The 14196-nt window shown below is 43.4% G+C and overlaps 1 protein-coding gene across 3 annotated transcripts in view; it reads right to left on the bottom strand.

The window, feature by feature from the left end:
- Nucleotides 1-5888: 5888 nt before the first annotated feature.
- Nucleotides 5889-14196, bottom strand: part of LMBR1L (limb development membrane protein 1 like) — a 183937-nt gene continuing 175629 nt past the window's right edge. For all 3 annotated transcript variants that reach the window (XM_063952689.1, XM_063952690.1, XM_063952691.1), the window contains one exon: nucleotides 5889-9256. In XM_063952689.1, coding sequence (XP_063808759.1) covers nucleotides 9201-9256 — 56 coding nt within the window. In that variant the 3' untranslated portion in view covers nucleotides 5889-9200. The remainder of the gene's footprint in view (nucleotides 9257-14196) is intronic.

The following is a 14196-nucleotide window of genomic DNA, read 5'->3' as shown; positions in this document are numbered from 1 at the left end:
GATCAGCTTAAGGGCCAGCAATTTATAGTATTCAGATGTAAGGCCATCCGGGCCTGGTGCTTTGCCGGATTTAAGGTTCGCGATGGCCTTGGAGACCTCCGTCTCGGAGATGGTCAGGATCAGCTGTTCACTGTCTTTCTGATAACTGGGGAATTGGTAAATTCTCCCAGAATAATTTCGCATCTGGTTCTGGCGGTGGGGGCTCTGAGTATAAGTCCGCGTAGAACGTCTGCATTATCTGGGAAATCTGAACACTATCCGTTGTGATCGAACCCGTGCCTGTCTTAAGAGGATGTACAAGCATAGGTGACCTTTGTCCTCTCAGTAAACTGGAGAGGAGTTTCCCCGATTTATTGCTAAAGCGGTGAAATTTGGCGTCTTTTTAAAAAGTATGACGGGATTCCATTTGGCAAACAGACTCTCTAATTCCACCCTCGCCTTCGGTGTGTCGAGGATGCAGTCAACCTGGGCCCGCACTACATTCTACAGCACCTAGACATTCCCGGTACCTACGCGAGGGTCCTGTTTGTCGATTTCAGCTCGGCCTTCAATACAATCGTCCCCAGCATCCTCCACCCCAAATTACTTCGCCTAGGGGTCCCAGAAGCTACCTGTTCCTGGATAATAGACTTCCTGACAGATAGGACACAGGTGGTGAAAGCGGGGGAATTCACCTCTCAAGCGCGGTCCATCAGTACAGGGGCCCCTCAGGGCAGTGTCCTCTCACCCCTGCTCTTCTCCCTGTACACAAATGACTGTACCTCAGAGGCGCAATCAGTAAGGATCATCAAATTCGCCGATGACACCACCGTCATCGGCCTCATCAAGGATGGGGACGAATCGGCCTATAGACAGGAAGTAGACCGGCTGGCCCAGTGGTGCATCCACAACAACCTTGACCTCAACCCCCTCAAAACTGTCGAGATGATAGTGGACTTCAGGAAGAAGTCATCTAGTGCACCTCCGCTAACGATTGCTGACAGTGTGGTATCGCTAGTGGACTCCTTCAAGTTTCTAGGGACCACAATCTCCAGGGACCTTAAATGGGGGTCCAACACTGACGCCACTGTTGGGAAAGCGCAGCAGAGGTTGTTCTTCCTCAGGCAACTAAGGAAGTTCAACATCCCACAGAAGCTCCTGCTCCTCTTCTACTCCGCGATTGTGGAGTCGGTACTGTGCTCCTCGATACTCGTATGGTACAGCTCCGCCAGCGCGAGGGACATATGCAGGCTCCAAAAGGTGGTCAGAACCGCAGAGAAGATCATCGGGGCCGACCTTCCCTCAGTCCGGGACCTGTACTTGTCCAGAGCTAAAAAGCGGGCAATGAAGATAGTAAAAGACCAGCTACACCCCGGCCACAGCATGTTTAACTTGCTTCCTTCAGGCAGGCGTTACAGGGCTGCCTGTAACGCCAGATCCACCAGAAGCCTCAAAAGTTTCTTTCCCCAAGCTGTCCGCCTGCTGAACTCCTGAACATTGACTGACTAGACGTACATGTAACTCACTTGTGTCCCTACGGTATACCTATCTGTGTAACTTTACTTGCCGCCCCCCCCTGATTCTGAGTAATTGTCTCTGTTTGTTACTGTCGGGGTAGTTTTATAAGCCTGAAAATTATCTGTTAATGATTGCTGGGCTTGGAGGAAGTCAGTCTGTAATTTTTTATATACTTTAGAGGTATAGGAAATAATTTCACCTCGCCAGACTGTTTTAGAGGCTTGCCAAAAGAGTTGTGGTGATTCTGTTAAAGTACTCTCATTATTAGCCGCGTAAGAATCCCAGGCCTCAGTAAGCATCTCTCTAAAATCAAGAGATAATGCCATTGATGATGGGAACCTCCAAGATCGAAAAGGGCCCCTATCCGTCTGTAATGTCATGTCCATCCATATTACTGCATGATCGGATATCATGATGGGCTCAATACCTACTGTCGTTATATTAGGCATTAATGTTATGGAGGGCAGCAAGTAGTCAATCCTAGATCGCGTGCTGTGCGCCGCCGAGAGGCACGTATAAGCCCTATCTGTTGGATTGAGAGTTCTCCATATATCTAATCAAGTTCATTGATCTTGTAAACCAGGGAACGCCTTTTTTAGGTAGTTTGACCTACCTCCATCTGGGTAGTTGTCGATCTAACAACAAAGAGGACACTGCATTGAGATCGCCCCCCACTATAATGGGAATGTCTGAATAAGGCGTGAGAATCTGCATTACATTTTGCAGGTAGGGTTGCACATTCGTATTTGGGGCATACAAGTTACATAGACAATAGGCATTATTATCCAGAAAAACTTTACAGATCACATATCTACCCTCAGAATCCACTATCGTTTTCTTTATTTCCATCCTAATATGCTCCTTAGCTAGTTTAGCTACACCTCTAGCTTTGGATGTGTATGGGGAGGATGCAATCAGTTTCCACGAGAGGGAGTTTAGTTTGAGCATCTCAGATTCCCTTAAATGAGTTTCCTGTAAATATACTAAATCTATCTTCAATTTATTTAGGTATAACAAAACCTTTTTCCTTTTATGCGGAGAGTTGATCCCTCCAATGTTCCAAGACCCTATTTTTATCGTAGTCATCTAATTATCAGTGTGTAGGTAGGTGGGTGGGTAGAGGTGAGCCTAAAACCATATAAGCAACAAGCATCAAATACATACTTAAACATTGGTACACATTACTCCATCGGGACAGGTCAGTATTTGGGGAGGGGAGAGAGGAGAAAGAAAAGGAGTGAGTTAGAAAGCATAGAAAAGGAAACGTAGAATTGATAATCCACGTATCGTGGCGAAACCGGGAAAGAAGTAGCCATTGCCACCTATCTAGCAGCAAGGCATCGCAATTGCAAATCAGAAAAATAACATTCAAAAAGAACATACTTAACAAAATTAAGTAACTTCCGGGGTTAAACGAGGGAAGTAATAACATAACCATGAAGAAGGAGAAGGAGCTTCTCGCCTATCCCGCCGGATATTAACAAATAGACCTGTACAGCCCGTCCCTCTAGAAGTACATGGTCTCAGCAATAAAGACCTGTTTGTAGCAAGGTATAACAGCCCATTATCATACATAACCCAGTAGAAAGTCTGCCGGTGTCCTGCATCTCTCAAATATAGGGTGTGAAGGCAGCAGTATAGAGCAAAATTGACAGTAGAGAGCCATATCTAAGCAAACAGTCATAATAATCAGGATAAACCCATGTAATGATACTAAGAGAGCACTCCACTTAGCAAAGGAGCATAATTATGAGGGGTTAAATGTCATCAGATGCATCCTCATGCGGTCATACAGAATCTTCTTCCTCATGTAAGAAAGCATCCGCATCTTCTGCCGAGAGGAAGTCTGTAAAGGAGGTGCCTGAGTAAATACGGAGTCTTGCAGGGTATAATAGTGAGAACTTTCTGCCAAGTTGCACTAGCTTAGAACATATTGGGGAGAACGCCTTTCGTGCTTTTGAGAGTTCCACCGAATAGTCCTGGAAAATTAAAACTTTGTGATTCCCACATGAGATTCCGGGTTTTTCGGGATGCTCTCCAAATTTCTTCCTTGTGCAGGAAATTAAGGCATTTAAACAACACCACTCTGGGTCTGGCTCCCTCATAACTTTTCTGGGCACCCTTTCTATAACCATGTCCCGACAGGAGTCAGTGATTTTCAACAGGTCTGGTAGCGTGGTACAGAGAAAAGTATACAGTGCCGCACCCCGAAGGGTTTCGGGGAGCCACACCACCCGTAAATTTGACCTGCGCAACCTGTTTTCCAAGTAGTCTAGCTTATTCCAGATCTGGTGGTGAGAGCGGGTAACATGGGCCATATCTTGTTTAAGCTCAGATATATCTTGAAACATTTCTCCCGCCCTTTGTTCAGTTTGCAGGACACGGTGCGTAAGCTGAGTCAGTTGTTTATTAATATCTTCAGTCTGGGCTTTAATTAGGGGCCCCATAGCCTTACGTATCGCCAGTTACATAGGTAAGTATGTATGCGTCGGCATGTATGAAATAAAGTTTTACTTTTACGGTGTGTGTCTCCTGTTTTTATTTGGGTATTCTATTTCCAGTAGAACTACAGGTACCAGCGGGCCCGTTTTTCCACCAGCATGCTGGTACTTGTGGTTCTCCAAGTACCAGCTTGCGGGGGAGGCTTGCTGGGACTTGTAGTTCTTCTGGAAAAAACAATAGTCTATCATTTTACTCAAGGCTATCAGCCCCCCATCCGCAGCCCTGGGGGAGACAGGGTGACTAGTTGGATATTTAATGCCACGGCCGCAGGGCGCTGTATAAAAATAAAAGTGACCCCCGGCTGTGGCATTATCTGTCCAGCTAGTGGAGCCCGATGCTGGTGTAAAAAATACGGGGGACCCCTACGCTTTTTGTCCCCCGTATTTTTTGCACCAGCACCAGGCGCAGAGCCCGGTGCTGGTTTTAAAAATACGGGGGATCCCATGTCCGTTTCCCCCCCGGATTTTTAGAACCAGGACCGGCTCGAAGAGCCCGAGGCTGGTTATGCTTAGGAGGGGGGACCCCACACTTTTTTTTTCTGATTTTAACCATTCCATTTAAAAAATAAATAAAATAGAATAATAATATTTTTAAAAATATATAAATAATACTTGTGCCTCCAAAATAGACAAACCAAGTACCTAATCCCTTCTAATATAAATAGATATGCTATTACCAATAAAAAAAACACACAAAAAAAACATGTTTTAAATTTTTTTTTATTAGATTCCGCCAGCAAAGTGTGGCGGATTGAAAATGACGAATTTACTGTCTAAAAGCACTGTTGTCGAATTTACAAACTTCAATTGAATATACTTTTGTCGAATTGCCGCATTTGTACCATTGCAGAAATGTCGAATTTGACAAATGTAGAATTTCAAAGAGTCGAATTTGGAAAGTCCGTTTTTTTGACGAAAAGTACTGAATTGCATTGTCGAAATTTTTTTGGGGGCGAAAAAAAGTCCTGTTTTTTCAACATTTTCGTGAATTCGACCGCAATTGCATATACCCCACTATGTACTTATATAAGGTGAAACACATGCACATTATGTTTTTTTGCACTGTTACTCAGGTACTGCATAACCTGATGAAATGTCATCTTTATGGCATGTATATGACTGAATAATACAGTACTTTTACACCAGCCGTGGAGTGCCACCTTATTACTCAATAGATGGAGCTGCAATGCTTCACAGAGGATTCTTTGAGATATATATATATATATATATATATACACACATATATATATACACACATATATATATATATATATATATATATATATATATACATACACATATATATATATATATATACATATATATACACACACACACATACATACATACACACCCTTTTCTTTTGTTTTTTTGGGTTTTTTTTTTTTTTTACATAACAAGAGTATTTTTGGTCCTGCAGACTGATGTTCTCAGCCAGGTGCTGAGAAGGGTGCAGTACTGGTGACCGGCGGTCAGCTTACCGACGCCGGGATCCCGGCGGCGAGGGGAGAGTGCAGCAAGCCCCTTGCGGGCTCGGTGGCGACCTGCGGTCGCCATGTGTTCTATTCCCACTCTATGGGTGTCGTGGACACCCACGAGTGGAAATAGTCCCTGTTGGTCGGCATGCCGACCATCGGGATAGTGAGCCGTCGGGCTGGTGGAGGAGGTCATGTGACTGTCGGTCAGCTGACCGGCGGTCACATGAATACCACCCGCTGAGAATGTGCAACTTGGAATGAACTAGATGGCCTAGTAAGCACGCTTTTGAAAATAAAGAATCAGTGTCCTTGGTAAATGAATGTCCCTTAAACTATTAAATCTAACAGTTCTCCAGTGTTTTGTATACATTTAAAATCTGTAAACTGTGCTTTACACACACACAAAAAACAATTGTAAAAACAGGAGATTTTTAATTATAAAAACAATATTTTCAATTCTCCTAAATAAAAACCATACAACTCCATCATAACATCCATCTGTACACAGTTTTCATATGCAATTTCTTTTTCTGTCAATTACAGACACTTGTTGCGAGGTCATACAAATCTACAAAGGAACGTCAGTCAATCACATTTTACTCTCTAATTTCTAGTAACAAGAGATACTGTATGTCTAAATTAGAAGCTGTGTTGGGACTACAGATTCCATCATGCCATGAGGTCTGGCATACCAGGACTTGCATTCCCACAATAGACAGAAAACCACAGATTACCTCATCGTCGCTAAATGATCCTTAAAGGTTTCCACTTCAAGAAACTAACTCACTACCTTGTGACAGCCATTGTGCATCTTTTACATTGTACAATGTTTTTCATTCTGGCTTCTTCTGTTCTTTTCATTCATTTATGATAAAGTTGGATTTCAAAATAGTGTACAGCTACACAGCACATGAAGAAGCTAGATAGGAAACGTACAGCGTTTAGTAAAAGTTGCACAAGGGCACATCCAAATAAGACAGTAAATTTAGGTTAGCTGGAGGTGAAAAGCTGCTGCTGCAGGAGCTTGAGAATAGACTTTAAAGTTTCTAGAATATCACAGAGCCTTGTTCACCTGTTGATTGCTCCCTGGATATGCCCAAATTATTTTCGCTCTCTCTTTCTTTTTTTTTTTTAACCTCACACACTGTCCAAGGACTATGGAAAATGATGCAGTGGTAATTTTTCTTGAGCATAAGAAGTTCTAAGCATTTATCTTGTTTTATGTTTAGCTTTCCATTCAAGTGAACGGAGGCATGCAAGAGCCTGGACGCTCCAAAGAATGAAAAGAGGGGGAAAAAAACCCCCATCAAAAAGAATATACCGTAAGGCAAACACTGTCCGCAAACTATTTCTTCTCCAAAGTAAACAGTTTACAATCAATGATAAAATACTCTCCGTGCAAAATAATGGCAGTTGTATCAGAGACATCACTGTACAAGAATACAGTCACATCTGCTCAAACGGATAATAGAGCTACACATTCCACACCCTCATACTTATGTACATGTTCTATCAAGAATATCTTCTGGAAGATCCTGCTGGGAAAGAGTGAGAAACCTGGTAATACTGAAATCACTTCTCTTTCCTGATAATAAAAAAAAAAAAAATATATATATATATATATATATATATATATATATATATATATATATATATATATATATCTATATCATTTTTTTTTATGTATTTTCAGTCAAAATAAAACTTTTTGCAATGAACAATAAAAAAAGACATTAAATCACATTACAGAAACAGATTATTATGCAGCAGGACATACGTTCTGTAAGGCAGGAGTGGGGTATACAACACATTACAGTCAGCTAGTGGCATAGGACAACATTCACTTTTAGTGGTCACTCTTTGGCCAAGACATTTTCTAGGGATCCTAAGGCAATCAGCAAGGATTACCATGACCAATCTCATGGAGGATGATATTTGTATAATCTACAATAAACTTGATGGAAATATGAAAACAGAAGCCTGGCTATTCCCATGTAATTTATTATCCCAACACATCCCTTAGGGGTACCTGAGCAATAAATATCTTTACTAAGGGCAAACATCCAAAACCTTCTCATATAAAAGTTTAACAGGTTATTATATAAACTAATCAAAGATGATGATTATTATCATCATATAACTTATATCATCTGGCAGAGTTTGGGCCTTAACACAAAATATCCCACACATCAGAATAAACCAATCACCATGTGTAAATTACTTTGATATTAATACTTAGGGGGATATTCAATTAGCCGCGGCAACACCAAATCTGCACAAAGAAAAAAAAAAAAAAACTTTGCTAATATTAAAAAATAAAAATGGCTGGTTTACTGGAGAGCATAAAGCACTGGCTATCCTTGTGGAGTCATTTCCTTGGGTACAAACTTACTTTCCCTTTTGCGATAAAATATCTTTCTTTGATAAATGATTAAAATAAATAATACATAAGTGAACAGTGATGGGTGTTTACTGCACAGGGTTCCCTTCCTTCCACCACAAATATATTGCAATAATACGCAACTTGTGTACAGCTATAGAAATCTGTCAATTTAGTGGACTGCTGCTCACTGATCAATACACTGCAGTAAGTATCTAAAAATATAACTAAGGTCATGGTAACTATATGGGGCATAGGCGGCCTTGTTACTTATGACCACTTGTAAACCTTAGTTAACTCCTAATTCCTGCAACCCAATGTCATGTTTTATGCTTTCTACATACCAGCAAAGATGCAGACAGGAGACAGATACACGGTTGCTACAAAATACTGCATATCTAATAAGAACTCCATTAAAAAAAAAGTAAAAAAAAAAAAAGTGGAGCAACATAAGAATTATTTACAAATGGTTTACCTACTGATCCTGCTATAGATTTAATACACACTCACCACAGTAACACACACCATGGAAAAACAAAAAGGTAAGGACAGACACAAAAAACTCTGATAAAATGAGTGGAAGAGACACAGAAGACAATCATACGAGGGACAGGAGAGCCTCTCAACTCTGACTTTAATAGGATGCTGGTATACTCTTGTCAATTCCCAAAGACCACAGCACCCAATGAGCTGGCAACAAAAGGCCCCAAAGGCTGGAGTGTAGTTCATGTAAACAAGCATAGTTAGAGTGGAGGGGACTTACAAATGCACTCGCCTTTCATCATTATATCCATTCTGAGATGATCTCCTTAGTGTAAAGAGATGTAAATGTTCTTTCATATCATACGATGAACCTTTTAAGTCTTTTTGTTAAATAAAAGGTGATCCTTGAAACAATGGGAGGGTTGCATGTATCCCATCAACGCACATACCCTTTATTAAAAAAACAAAGAAAAACAAAAAATTTTTTTTTGTAAAAAACCAAAACAAGTCTTTCTCCATCCCTCTCCTACCCTTTAGCAGCATAAAAAATTATTCAAGCAATGGTTAGGGGTCCATTTCACCCCTTCAAAAGGTTGGCTCAGCTTTTATTGAATCATTCGATGTATTTGCCTTCTGAGATTCCCATTCAGATCCTGAGCCAGTAAGATGATACCGACAACCTCATAACACGTAGTTTCTGAACCAATGTTTCAGTAACAGAAGTCCAGTCACGAGACTTCTTCACTCACATCCTACATACTAGAGCAATCTTCTGAATAGATTGCGTGACCATCCATGGATTCAAGGACCTGGATACCAGGTGTGCATCATGACAGACGACAGCTCTCACTGGAGGTAAAATCAGGATTTCCCTTGACTACGTATTCTGGTCACAGACAGAGGTAATCGGTCCAGTCCTTAAGAAAGAAAAAAGAAAAAAAGTTTAACATAGGCAGGGCTGGATAGAAATTATTCGGGGCCCTTAACAATAAAATTGTCATTAAGATATGCTGGCGATGTTACTAAAAAGTATAGTAAGTAAATACTCCAAGAAATGATGTGGCTCACTGACAGCGGGGCATCTGTTACAAGGCAGCCAGGCTGGCTCTCTCTGCCGGTTATAGTTTATGATGTGGTATAAGCTGCTGGTCCGTATTCCAGGTACCCGCACCTCGTGCCTGTGCTGTGGATACTCTGCCTGTCAGAAGTCTAGCTTTGTCTTGCCTGGACTCTTGCCCTGTTCCAGTGTTTGATAACCTCGTTTGTTTTTCCAGTGTTTACCTAGTGCTCAGCTTGCAAGATACCAACTGGACAGTGCTCCTATTCCACCTCACCTTACCTCTTCTGCCTTCGCTGAAGTCCCGGCCCAGTCCTGACCTCAATTTTCCGTGTTCCAGTCTATCCGTTACTCTTGTATATTTCTCCAGACTCCTATCTCGTGGTCTCTAGCCAATTGTGTAAGCCTCTACTGTCAGAGGTATAAGACCTGGTGGCATCTTAAGTACTTAAGTGTGTGTTTCGTACACTAAGGTAACTATGGACGGCTGTTGTAGGTGGAAGACCCTCACTAAGGCTTTAGAGGGCTTACGCAATTGTGGTGGAGTTACATTATACACAATGGGTGTAAAAAATAAGAATTTACTTACCGATAATTCTATTTCTCGGAGTCCGTAGTGGATGCTGGGGTTCCTGAAAGGACCATGGGGAATAGCGGCTCCGCAGGAGACAGGGCACAAAAAAAGTAAAGCTTTTACCAGATCAGGTGGTGTGCACTGGCTCCTCCCCCTATGACCCTCCTCCAGACTCCAGTTAGGTACTGTGCCCGGACGAGCGTACACAATAAGGGAGGCAATTTGAATCCCGGGTAAGACTCATACCAGCCACACCAATCACACCGTACAACTTGTGATCTAAACCCAGTTAACAGTATGATAACAGAAAGAGCCTCTTAAAGATGGCTCCTTAACAATATAACCCGAATTTGTTAACAATAACTATGTACAGTATTGCAGATAATCCGCACTTGGGATGGGCGCCCAGCATCCACTACGGACTCCGAGAAATAGAATTATCGGTAAGTAAATTCTTATTTTCTCTATCGTCCTAAGTGGATGCTGGGGTTCCTGAAAGGACCATGGGGATTATACCAAAGCTCCCAAACGGGCGGGAGAGTGCGGATGACTCTGCAGCACCGAATGAGAGAATTCCAAGTCCTCTTTTGCCAGGGTATCAAATTTGTAGAATTTTACAAACGTGTTTTCCCCCGACCACGTAGCTGCTCGACAGAATTGTAATGCCGAGACCCCTCGGGCAGCCGCCCAAGATGAGCCCACCTTCCTTGTGGAATGGGCCTTAACAGATTTAGGCTGTGGCAGGCCTGCCACAGAATGAGCAAGTTGAATTGTGTTACAAATCCAACGAGCAATCGTCTGCTTAGAAGCAGGGGCACCCAACTTGTTGGGTGCATATAGTATCAACAGCGAGTCAGATTTTCTGACTTCAGCCGTCCTTGAAATGTATATTTTTAAGGCTCTGACAACGTCCAACAACTTGGAGTCCTCCAAGTCGCCAGTGGCCGCAGGCACCACAATAGGTTGGTTCAGGTGAAACGCTGATACCACCTTAGGGAGAAAATGCGGACGAGTCCTCAGTTCTGCCCTATCCGAATGGAAGATTAGATAAGGGCTTTTATAAGATAAAGCCGCCAATTTAGATACTCTCCTGGCGGAAGCCAGGGCCAGTAACATAGTCACTTTCCATGTGAGATATTTAAAATCCACCTTTTTCAATGGTTCAAACCAATGGGATTTGAGGAAATCTAAAACTACATTTAGATCCCACGGTGCCACCGGAGGCACCACAGGAGGCTGTATATGCAGTACTCCTTTAACAAAAGTCTGTACCTCAGGAACTGAGGCCAATTCTTTTTGGAAGAATATTGACAGGGCCGAAATTTGAACCTTAATAGATCTCAATTTGAGACCCATAGACAATCCTGATTGTAGGAAATGTAGGAAACGACCCAGTTGAAATTCCTCCGTCGGAACACTCCGATCCTCGCACCACGCGACATATTTTCGCCAAATGCGGTGATAATGTTTCGCGGTGACTTCCTTCCTTGCCTTAATCAAGGTAGGAATGACTTCTTCTGGAATGCCTTTCCCTTTTAGGATCTGGCGTTCAACCGCCATGCCGTCAAACGCAGCCGCGGTAAGTCTTGAAAGAGACAGGGACCCTGTTGTAGCAGGTCCCTTCTCAGAAGTAGAGGGCACGGGTCGTCCGTGACCAACTCTTGAAGTTCCGGGTACCAAGTCCTTCTTGGCCAATCCGGAGCCACTAGTATTGTTCTTACTCCTCCTCACCGTATAATCTTCAATACCTTTGGTATGAGAGGCAGAGGAGGAAACACATATACTGATTTGTACACCCAAGGTGTTACCAGTGCGTCCACAGCTATTGCCTGTGGATCTCTTGACCTGGCGCAATACTTGTCCAGTTTCTTGTTGAGGCGAGACGCCATCATGTCTACCATTGGTCTTTCCCAACAGTTTATTAGCATGTGGAAGACTTCTGGATGAAGACCCCCCTCTCCCGGGTGAATATCGTGTCTGCTGAGGAAGTCTGCTTCCCAGTTGTCCACGCCCGGGAAGAACACTGCTGACAGTGCTATTACGTGATTCTCCGCCCAGCGAAGAATCTTGGCAGCTTCTGCCATTGCACTCCTGCTTCTTGTGCCGCCCTGTCTGTTTACATGGGCGACCGCCGTGATGTTGTCCGACTGAATCAACACCGGTTTTCCTTGCAGGAGTGGTTCCGCCTGGCTTAGAGCATTTTAGATTGCTCTTAGTACCAGAATGTTTATGTGAAGAGACTTTTCCAGGTTCGTCCATACCCCCTGGAAGTTTCTTCCTTGTGTGACTGCTCCCCAACCTCTCAGGCTGGCGTCCGTGGTCACCAGGATCAAATCCTGTATGCCGAATCTGCGGCCCTCCAATAGATGAGCCTTTTGCAACCACCACAGAAGATATACCCTTGTCCTTGGCGACAGGGTTATTCGCAGGTGCATCTGAGGATGCGACCCTGACCATTTGTCCAACAGATCCCTTTGGAAAATTCTTGCATGGAATCTGCCGAATGGAATTGCTTCGTAAAAAGCCACCATTTTTCCCAGGACTCTTGTGCATTGATGTACAGACACCTTTCCTGGTTTTAGGAGGTTCCTGACAGGTCGGATAACTCCTTGGCTTTTTCCTCGGGAAGAAAAACCTTTTTCTGAACCGTGTCCAGAATCATCCCTAGGAACAGCAGACGTATCGTCGGAAAACAGCTGCGATTCTTGGAATATTTAGAATCCAGTCGTGCCGTCGAAGAACTACTTTAGATAGTGCTCTTCCGACCTCCAACTGTTCTCTGGAACTTGCCCTTTTTAGGTCGTGCAAGTAAGGGATAATTTAGATGCCTTTTTTCTTTGAAGAAACATCTTTTCGGCCATTACCTTGGTAAAAAGGCCCGGGGTGCCGTGGATAATTCAAACGGCATCGTCTGAAACTGATATTGACAGTTCTGTACCACGAACCAGAGGTACCCTTGATGAGAAGGACAAAATTTGGACATGGAGGTAATCCTTGATGTCCAGGGACACCATATAGTCCCCTTTTTTCCGGTTCGCTATCACTGCTCTGAGTGACTTTATCTCGATTTGAACCTTTTATGTAAGTGTTCAAAACATTTTAGATTTAGACTATGTGTCACCAAGCCGTCTGGCTTCAGTACCACAATATAGTGTGGAAAAATAATACCCTTTTCCTTGTCGTAGGAGGGGTACTTTGATTATCACCTGCTGGATATACCGCTTGTGAATTGTTTCCAATGCTGCCTCCCTGTCGGAGGGAGCCGTTGGTAAAGCAGACTTCAGGAACCTGCGAGGAGAAGATGTCTCGACTCTCCAATCTTTACCCCTGGGATAATACTCGTACGATCTAGGGGTCAACTTGCGAGTGATCCCACTGCGCCCTGAGACTCTTGAGACTACCCCCCCACCTTGAGTCCGCTTGCACGGCCCCAGCGTCATGCTGAGGACTTGGCAGACGCGGTGGAGGGCTTCTTTTCCTGGGAAAGGGCTGCCTGCTGCAGTCTACTTCCCTTACCTCTATGTCTGGGCAGATATGACTGGCCTTTTGCCTGCATGCCCTCATGGGAAAGGAAAGATTGAGGCTGAAAAGACGGTGTCTTTTTTAGCTGAGATGTAACTTGGGGTAAAAAAGGTTGGATTTCCCAGCTGTTGCTGTGGTCCCCAGGTCCGATGGACCGACCCCCAAATAACTCCTTCCCTTTATACAGCAATACTTCCATCTGCCGTATGGGATCTGTATCACCTGACCACTGTCGTGTCCCTGACATCTTCTGGGAGATATGGACAACGCACTTATCTTGATGCCAGAGAGCAAATATCCCTCTGTGCATCTCACATACATATATATAGAATGCATCCTATTAAATGCTCTACATGAATAAAATATTTTCAGTCAGGGAATCCGACCAAGCCAACCCAGCACTGCATCTCCAGGCTGATGGCGATCGCTGGTCGCAGTATAACCACCGTATGTGTGTATATACTTTTTAGGATATTTTTCCAGCTTCCTATCAGCTGGCTCCTTGAGGGCGGCCGTATCTGGAGACGGTAACGCCACTTGATAAGCGTGTGAGCGCCTTATCACCCTAAGGGGTGTTTCCCAACGTACCCTAATTTCTGGCGGGAAAGGGTATAACGCCAATATTTGCTATCGGGGTAACCCTACGCATCATCACACACTTCATTTTATTTTATCTGATTCAGGAAAAACTACAGGTAGTTTTT

Source organism: Pseudophryne corroboree, chromosome 2 (genome assembly GCF_028390025.1).
Source record: "Pseudophryne corroboree isolate aPseCor3 chromosome 2, aPseCor3.hap2, whole genome shotgun sequence".
Lineage (NCBI taxonomy): Eukaryota > Metazoa > Chordata > Amphibia > Anura > Myobatrachidae > Pseudophryne > Pseudophryne corroboree.
The sequence above is the reverse complement of the archived record's forward strand: the minus strand, read 5'-3'. Positions and strand labels throughout refer to the sequence as shown.